Source organism: Schistosoma mansoni, chromosome 6 (assembly GCF_000237925.1).
Source record: "Schistosoma mansoni strain Puerto Rico chromosome 6, complete genome".
Taxonomy (NCBI): Eukaryota; Metazoa; Platyhelminthes; class Trematoda; order Strigeidida; family Schistosomatidae; genus Schistosoma; species Schistosoma mansoni.
The window spans coordinates 15,473,389-15,483,399 of record NC_031500.1 but is presented as its reverse complement, the minus strand read 5'-3'; the positions used below and the strand labels follow the sequence as shown (position 1 = coordinate 15,483,399).

The 10,011-nt window shown below is 34.1% G+C and overlaps 1 protein-coding gene across 1 annotated transcript in view; it reads left to right on the top strand.

Annotated features, from left to right (window-relative positions):
- Positions 1–2,233, top strand: part of Smp_128010 (hypothetical protein) — a gene marked incomplete at both ends in the record, with an annotated part of 18,526 nt that extends 16,293 nt beyond the window's left edge. The window contains one exon of the mRNA XM_018798391.1: positions 2,053–2,233. Within this exon, the coding sequence (XP_018653337.1) occupies positions 2,053–2,233 (181 nt within the window). The remainder of the gene's footprint in view (positions 1–2,052) is intronic.
- Between the last annotated feature and the right edge of the window lie 7,778 nt (positions 2,234–10,011).

The window sequence follows — 10,011 nt, the reverse complement described above, 5'->3', positions numbered from 1 at the left end:
ATCTTATTAGTCGCTTTTGCTTAGCCTTTGCTTTGCATCGCTGAGCCTTGGTTCGATTTGACTACAAATTCACCTTTGCATTCTCTAACTCATACACATTAGTCTCTCTGCTCCAATTCGCTCCTTCTGCTTGTAACTTTGTTATCTGTGCTATCCGCTGATAAACTGTAGTCGCCGTTTCTTATTGCCTTCTGAATTCTTACACCGTTGGGATTGACATGATAATTGTTATCAAGGTGATTATTAAATGTAACATAAGGAATTATCTCAAAGCCAAGCCACTGAAACATAGTAAAACCTTTGTATTAGGAATTTGTTATGAATTTTGATTTGGGGAATAAACGACGTTTATGATTGTTAAAATGAATGGATAGAATGCTAATCAATAGACGATATACAATGAACACAATCTGACTGATGATTAGGCTGCTCAAGACGTTGAATAACTGATGCTCACCTTCAAATGAACTGATATTATAGATATAATCACTAACCATAAGATCAGGTATTTTTTCTAATAAAATAACATCCTTAAACTTGAATTAATATCAATTTTACATGAATAGTTATCATGATTAATCTGATTGTCCTAATCATTATGCATGTAGTCATCTTACGGTTAATATATTGTATTGGATTAGCTCCAAGATAATTCCTTATGATTCGTATGTCAATCACCCTGATAACCGTTATTCAATAATTTCCAATGGTGTATGAATTCAGAAAGCAACATCAAGTACAGACTACAGTTTATCATTGAATAGTATATATGAATAAACTAGAAGCACACCAAACGAATTTAAGCAGAGAAGCTAATATGCGCACGCGAGAGGGAGAATACAAAGGCTAATAAACAACCTAATGAAGAGCCAAATTAATTGAAAAGATTCTAGCGCACACAATATATGTGGAAAAGTGATGCGAAATGGATATTGTCGTTGAAAAAAATGGGAAACAAAGTGAGGCGGAGAAGGCGATTGAGTCAACTCTTCCATAAAGTGTGATTCAATATTTATAACCAGACAAAAATACGTTACTGACATTTGATGAGTTTGGTAAACAGTACACACTAACAAGCACACACTCAATAAAACAGTGAGGGTTAAGAGAGATAGTAGTTGACAAAGTCAAAGTGTAACTCATGAAGAATGAATAAGCTGGTACGTCCGAAAGCTAGAATAAGCTAGAAATGGTACTAGACACTAACAATACATCTTGTGAGACGATCTTTGAGATTAGTTGAGTAATTTTGAATGTTATTGTCCAAAACGAAGGTATTTTCAGAATTCGAAGGAAACAAATTGTTCATTCTGGCCACTATTTCATTATAATCCAATACAAATCCTTCTAAAGCTTTATTCCATACAAAGCCAAGGTTGTTGACATGTAAAAAATAGCTTATTCGAGTAGAATAGTCCTTTAGTGATTAGTCCAGAGTCTTTATTAATGAGCTAAATTATGTCTATCCACAGTATATAAGTATTTTCAAGTTTACCAAAGTGATATCGTATTGAAGTGAACGAGAACACAAAGGAGGACAAACGAATGTATTTAAAAACAAATTACAAAACCTTTTATTAAAATCTGAAAATGATACAAGAAATAATTCTCACAGTTGAAATCATGAGTCAATTGAAGCTAGACCACCATGGTAGATCCTGGGTTCGAATCTCGTGAGTGAAGGATCGTGGATGCACACTGCTGAGGAGTTCTATAATAGGACGAAACGGCCGTCCAGTGCTTTCTTGGTGGTCTAGCTTCAATTGACTCATGATTTCAACTATGAAAATACTGAAATCTCCACAAAACCCCTTCTAATCAATAAATAATTCATTTGCAAAATGTCAATCAATCGTCTTAATCTTCATTGTTTCTGTATTTTTATACCAATTGCTTTCTGTTCTTCTTCTTTCCTTCTCGATCTTCTTGACCTTCTGCTGTCAGACATTCTATTCCTAACTAGCGTTATATACTACTTATTTCGATATAAGTAGTACACACACCATATTATGATTTCACTAGAACTAATTATTTATACTTTTATTTTGGTAGGTATCAAAAAGATCGTGAAGAACATGAAACCGCCTTAGCTGAACGTTTACAACAAAAACAATTAAAGTCAGATGATAAACAATCAAGTGACATTGATAATGATAAAATAGAAGAAAATCAATCAAAACCATCAGATAGTAAACGTTCCAAATTGAAACAACGTCCTTTACCACGTCTTTAGTAAGTTAGTATACAATCATTATTATTGTTCTCAATATTAATAATAAATGAATTGTCTATTAACAGATATATATTCTTTGTTATATGTCAATGATTAAAGAAATTGTGTTCCTGACGTTTCGTCACTTAATGTAAGATACTTCTTCAGAGTAAATACATGATCGAATTTAATTAACATAGTTTTAAAATGTTTCTTTTGTACTATTTTAAAACTTGCGGTAATTGAATTCGGTTATCGAGTTACTCTGAAGAAGTACCTCACATTAAGTCACGAAACGTCAGAAGTACAATTTCTTTATTCACTGGAATATAACAAAGAAATACATTTATTATTAACTTTATACCCAATGCTTAATTTATTTCAAACTGTCCAATCCAACCTTGTTATTGGTACCTATAAACTCAATTATCATCGAATCAAATTAGTTGTCTATAAGTCAACTCAAATATTATCATGGTATATATAAATTTGAGAGAGACTGACCAGTTGCAGTCCCAAACATCAATGAGAAGGTTCAAAAAAACAATACTAAATGAATTTAAACTTCAACCCATTACACAAACAAGTGGCTATCAGGACTCAGTAGCTAAGTGGATAATGCGATGGCGTTTGAAGTGAAAGGTACTGGATTCGGGTCCCCAAGTGAACATGAACTCTTAGATGCAGGTACATCCAGCTGATGAGTCTCAAATAGGACGAAACGCGCGTTCTGGATTCCACTACTAGCCACTATCCACCTTTGCCTACAATGCTTGTGAATTAAGGCTATATCGAGATAATACGCACAGTATGCACATATGCCGATTAGAGACTGATCAGTTGCAGTCCTAACACATCGATGGGAAGATTCAAACAAACAATACTAAGTGAATTTAATATTAAGTATAGTTGGTTATGAAAACGAATGTTTGGATAATGAAATAATTAATCACTTCTTATCAATATGTTGTCTGATTTTTTTTAGTCAAGCCATATCAGTCCTGTTTGAGTGATAATGTTGTGAACGAGAACACGAGTGGGAACAATGATAAGTAAAGTATGAGGACGATACATGAAATATTTCATTTACAGATTTCAATCATTTGTCTTTCATATTTTGTATGATTCTTCAAATCTACAATACCTTTCTTATTCCGTTTCTGTTTTATTCAAGTTGACCTTCATAGTCTTCTGTTGTCAGGTTTTCTATCACCGATAAGTGTTACATACAACTTATGTTGATAGACATAATCAATGAAACAGAGTTTCATATTTGTTAAGCCATCCTTTTTCCTTTCACAGTAAAATCAATTGATACCTATCTTGTTGAGGTAATCAAATTGATGATCAGATATTAAAAAAAAAGAAATTCATTTAGATCGCTTTTCGTGGATAAGTTAAATTTGGACATTAACACCGTTGGATGCCAGGTCAGTGGTTTAGAGGTTAAGGGCTCGAGCCCAAGACTGACAGGTTTTGGGTTCGAATCTCGCGAGGCGGGATCGTGGATGTGCACTGCTGAGTAGTCCCTCAATAGGACGGAATGGCAATCCAGTGCTTCTAGGTTTTTCATAGTGGTCTAGCTTCGATTGACTAATGATTTCAACTATAAAAGTTATTGTTTTTGATAGTTAAACCCTATTATTTATGGCGTAATTTTTCCCAACTTACACAGAGTTTTGTGACCAATTGAGATAGATCTAAGATTATTTATACACTGAGATCTACATAATACTTCTGTTATATTCATACTTATTCAATGACGTTTGTTTAATTGGTTCCTTAGTGGTATCTTGAGTCACTTTTAAAAGTGTAAATGTTATATTTAGAGTTTGGATTCCTGCTATACCGGGTATAATGTAAGCGCTCGAATGCTTGAACTCTTCAATTAGTAAGTTAGAAGATAGAAGAAAAATGGGATGGAATCTTATTCCAAACGCTGTCAAATATGGTACAAAACTATTTTGGTATTTATAGTTTTTTAATAAAAACAAAAAGATCATTAAAGCCATCCAATCCACATGCAGTGGTTTTTAGCATTTGTCCAATAGGGAAGCTACACGTTGATATTCTGGAATATTCTTCTAAACGATGATTCGGTGGAATGCCTTCGACTCTTTTGGAGCTTCATACGGCTTTCTTGAGTTCACTGGGAACCGTCGCCATAGTAATAATTATTGATTTTATTTGTGGTTGACGTAGTTTTGCCAAACATTTCAAGTTGTTCACTGATATTCAAAGTATAACTACTTAACTGATGAGTTCATTTCGACGGAGAGTTTATGAAGATCAATAGATTTTGTAGCTAATTTTTTTATCACAAACAGAAACTAACAATCAAATCAATTGAAACCGAACTTACGATGGATTCTGTGAATATGTAGTGAAAAAGTATGATTTATCAAACTAAAGAAGAATCATTTAATTTTACCATATAGCAAAGTCACTGAAACCGTAAAGTATGAACCTGATCGGCTGTTCTAAGAATATCATGTTCCTTGTTAGACTTGAAAGTTATGGGCCCGATCCTATAAGGGCTCATGGATAAGCACCGCTGTGGAGTTCCAAACTAGGATGGAACGGCTACTCAACAATCATTGGTCTCTAGTTTCACTCTAAATTATAACAATCTTTTACGAAATCTATTTTCAGTATCAATCCATTTCATATGTGTCTGAGTTCAAACAAAGTTACTCAGAAATATAGATCTATTACAACTACTACTTAGTAGATCCAGTTTTCAATTATAATACCAACTACTACTCCTTGTAGTAACTGAATTTGTTACAGAGGCTACTCGATCACATTTTTAACTTTTTTGTTAAATGAATAGATGGAGAAAGAAGATCGAGTTAGTGTTCAGAAATGAATCATCCTAGTAAATCATTTTGCTTTATTCCTATTCTATTTTAGAACGTCAACCAATCGTGAGGAAGGTTGCGATAAAGAAAAATTGAAGACTATTCAACCAGAAAATAACAATGACCAGTGGTGTTGAAATAAAAGACAATGTTCAGTTATAACTTGATCTTTGAATTAACAATATATTTTACATATTTATTGAATATCATCGTTTTATTCTTATTAAGCAAGCGGGAAACTCTGTTGAATACTACTTTAATCAGTAAACAGTAATAAAATGTGCTATTTTTCCGTCTAAGCGATAAATGAGCAAAATTGGTTTGAAAATGTACTGCACTGTATTCACTGTACTAACAAACGTAGAGTCAATCGATGTGAAGCCATATATACATTCAAATAGTAAAACTGTCTTGATGTTCGTATTGAAGATTGTAACTTTGATATTGGTTGACAGTTGTTTAGAGTTTCATATGCTCTTCAACTGTAGGGATGCTGCCCTTACTTTACCAATCCTTGCCTTTATTTCTACATTAGATCCTCCTCGTTCATCGATGAAAGTTTTCACCTCCTTCAGAATTTCTACATCAAGTGTGATTGGGTTGGTGTTCTCCGTATTGTATTTCCTTTTCCCTAGTGTACGTTGAGGCCTACTGATGCATAGGCTTCTGCTACACTGCTTGTCTTGATCTACATTTGTTCACGTGTATGGGGTAGAAGGGCCAGGTCATCTGCGAACTCCAAATCGTCTAGTTGCATATTGGCTCTCCATTGTATTCCGTGCTTTCCCTCCGATGCGGAGGTCTTCATAATCAAGTCAACCACCAGAAGAAAGAGTTCTACAGTTCTACTGTATGGAGCTGAAACTTGGAGAATTACTACACCTATCACCAAAAATGTACAAGTATTTATAAACAATAGTCTACACAAGATACTTGATGTCCGTTGACAGGATACCATCAGCAACATCCTATTGTGGGAGAGAACAAACCAGCTTCCGTCTGAATAGAAAATGAGGAAAAGATGATGGAGGCGGATAGGACATACATTGTGGAAATCACCAAACTGCATCACGAGGCAAACGCTAACTTGGGATCCTAAAGGGAAACGAAGAAGTGGAAGGCTAAAGAGCACACTGAGTCGGGAATTAGATCAAATTTCAAAAGGATGAATAAAAACTGGAAACAAGTTGAATGGATTGTCCAGGACAGAGTTCTTTAAAGAATACTGATGGGCGGTCTATGCTCCTCCATGAGGGGTAAGAGGCGTAGGTAAATAACTAATATTCGACTAATAATTGTCAAATTATATACAAGGGCTACATAAAATACATGCTTCCTTAAAAAACTAAAATCGACATTACTTAGTACCATTATCAAAAAAAATTCATTGACCATCAGGAGGAAATTAACGACGATAACATTGATGACAATAGTGTACTCGTCTACACCATATACTAAATTCCCATAGTACAATTTATAGTTATGGTCAACGTATAAATGTCTGTAAGAAAGAAATCAATATTTTGTTCTGAACAAAAATTTCCAAAGACTGTAAATACCGAAAAGAAGAGAAACCTAATAAAAAAGGGGGGGGGAGGAGACGTTTTTATATATGAGAGGTATAAGAGTTAATGATCGTCGAAAGTAAAGAACGAAATTAGTGACATTAAATACTCATTAGAGGTAAAGGTGAGTATTACGACCGGATAATATATTGGATACATTATTTATTAATATAGGGTTCAAATTTAAATTTCTGACCAACTAAAGCTTTGATAGTAACTACTAGTTTTAAATGGACAAATTCTTTAGAGTCATTTGTTTGTTTGTTTGTCCTCTCCCATAGTAGGCTGTTGCTTATAGTATCCGGCAAGTGAATCGTGAGTATTGTGCGTAAACAACTGTTTATAAATACTTTTACCTTCTTGATGATGGATGTAGTAGTTCTCCACGTTTCAGCTCCGTACAGTAGGACTGTCTTGACTTTCGTATTGAAGATTCTCACTTAGAAGTTAGTTGTTTTTTGAGTTCCATATGTTCTTCAATTGTAGAAATGCTGCTCTTGCTTTGTCAATCCTCGCCTTTACATCTGCATCAGATCCTCCTTGTTCATCAATGATGCTTCTCAGGTACGTGAATGTTTCCACATCTTCCAGAGTTTCTCCATCAAGTGTGATTGGGTTGGTGTTCTCCGTGTTATATTTGAGAATCTTGCCTTTTCCTTTGTGTATGTTGAGGCCTATTGATGCAGAGGCTGCTGTTACATTTGTTGTCTTCGTCTGTATTTGTTCGTGTGTACCAGAATAATAGTTAGTAAATAACGGAATTAAATAAATCAAATACGAGAATGAAGTTTTGAATATGCATATTTTGTATAATCGTTGAGCACAGAACGGAAAATCGGAGAAACCGAGTTAAAGAGACGAATAGACGAGAGCGAAACGAAACAAAATGACACGCAAGTTAGCTAACTCCTAATTCTTCATATTAGTTTAAAGCCCTTTTCCAATCCTAATAATCAGGAGAGTTGTCTCAAAGTCACTCCAACATTGCTCAAAGATCTTCCATAAGTTATAGTCTTACTGTAATATTTTTAGTTTCCGATACAGTGAACTAATCAGATATCGAAAAATCAATAAGCTCACGCCCTTGGTTAAGATTTGCCTTCCCTATCTAAAGAACAAAGCGAATACCACTGGCAGAAAAGTGTGGCTTATACTTCTGAAGGACATATATATGAATGAACAAATGTGTACAGTTATTTCTAGATTCAATTGACTAAGAAAAATCTTCCTTTTCAATCAAGTGGCCAGTCGGGTTAACGAATAGGAAGGATACTGAGCTTTTGTTGACTTAGCTGTAAACATCCACTTAATGAGCTTAGGTCAGTTTTATAATTTATTTTAATTATGAGTTTTGTTATAGAAGAGCATCAGTATCTGGTCCTTGTTCTTATCTGGGTTTGTGATGATAAATGACCCTGAATCCATTTCGACATAAGTTTCATCATCCCATTTACATACCTTGACTGATTTTCTCTACGTATGTATCCACACTTATTAGTTAACTGATAAATTAAATAGTATATGACTTATTTAGTTCTGATTAACGGTAGAGCTGACAAGATATAATCTTAATATTAGTATTTCAATCTACAGTTTCATATATATTCTCTAATCAAATTCTCAATGTAGTTAGGTTGATATCAGTAGAGATGCAATAGTAACCTTTGCTTCTATTGTTACTGACAGAACCTTAGCTTTATTATTGATCTATGTATGTTAGCTCCTCATTATTTGAGTTGTTCTCTATTTTGTTTAAAAATATATACTACTCAAATACATCATTATCTTTCATACCTGCTCCTGGTATTCTATTGACACTTACAAGGTAAATCAATTTTCAGTAAAGTGTTGTAACATAGAATCAATCATTTGCTATTTCTTTCTGTTATAAACGATAGGATACTTGTTATAACGCTAGGGTTTCTTGTTATAACAATCCTTTCACTTTTGTCACGTATATGGGACGTTAATTTACCTTAGACGAATATCTACACTAGATTCCCGTCCAGTGTCTATTCTACAAGACTTCAACACAACTCAGATCAAGAACACAAGATTAGCCGAAAATCCGACATAATTCAACAACAAGGAACAGTTAATCAATAATAATCAGGATAGAGGAATGTATAATACCTGTCACACTATCTATAAGTGTCGAACTCAGCAAAATAACCAATCATTATCATTCTCGCTTACATATCACTTTCAATTCTCTAAACCGTACTATCTAGATACAACGACATAGATTATTTTATCAGAACAATTGTAAGGTAATAACAACATGAAATTAACAGACTTTACTTTATTGAAAAGGAACTATTCATTAACTGATTACTTAAACTGAATTAGAAGAATAGAAGAATAGTTCACCATAGTGATAATAATATCTAAGCAACTATTATATATTTGTTGACTTTGTGGGCTGAAACTTTGGAAAGTTAACTTACTGTTTTTTTTAAAATTTCAATGTAAACTAACAATAGAAAGATTGTATTCATTTTATGTTGTATTGGGAAAAGACCATTTCTAATTATGACAGGACTTAATATAAATGTATCTAGTGTCAGGAATGGGAATGGTTTGGTCTAATACAAATGTAAACAGTGACCAAAATGAAATAGGCATTACGAAAATGTTAAGAAGTTAGGTGTGGCCAGACCAAAACGTGGCACAAATCCATAAAGTCACTGACAATTGGACTGAGCCATGCTGGTAGGTGTAGACTACCTGGTTGGGATTCGCGAGATAATAGCAATCGATGGTTAGAGACCTTGAATGACATGGCTCAAAATCATTTGCAATGGCGAAGGTGCATCCACTCTTTGTGTTCTACCAAATTCTAATCTTCTGAATTCCTCATGTCCCTATCCTTTTTTTCTTTCCAAATTTATTTCATTGGATTATACTCCTTGAATAACATCTTCAAACCCTAATCTTTCGGATTACTGCTTATACTCTTACTACTTCTACCACTATGGGATTTGAATCGACAACTGCACCTTTGTGCTAATGTGGTACGGCAACTCGAACTGATGTACGTACGTACGAAGTTCTACGTTGTGACTGACTGAAAATGTTGAGATAGTGGAGAAGATTTGTAGCTCAGGTAGATGATTTTGATGGAGTTTTGTTCTCTAAGATGGATGGTTTGGCCGTGGAGCTTTCATCATTCTTCACTTCTATCTGAAGTTTGTGCTGATGTTGTCGTCCAGAAGAACGATAAAAGCTCCACGACCAAACCATCCAGCTCAGAGAACAAAACTCCATCAAACTTACAAAACGGTCCATAAGTTAATTGAATATGCAAAAATAATTTAGTTTCTAGTTGATGGATGAACAACACGTTATAGTGTTATATATATATATATATATA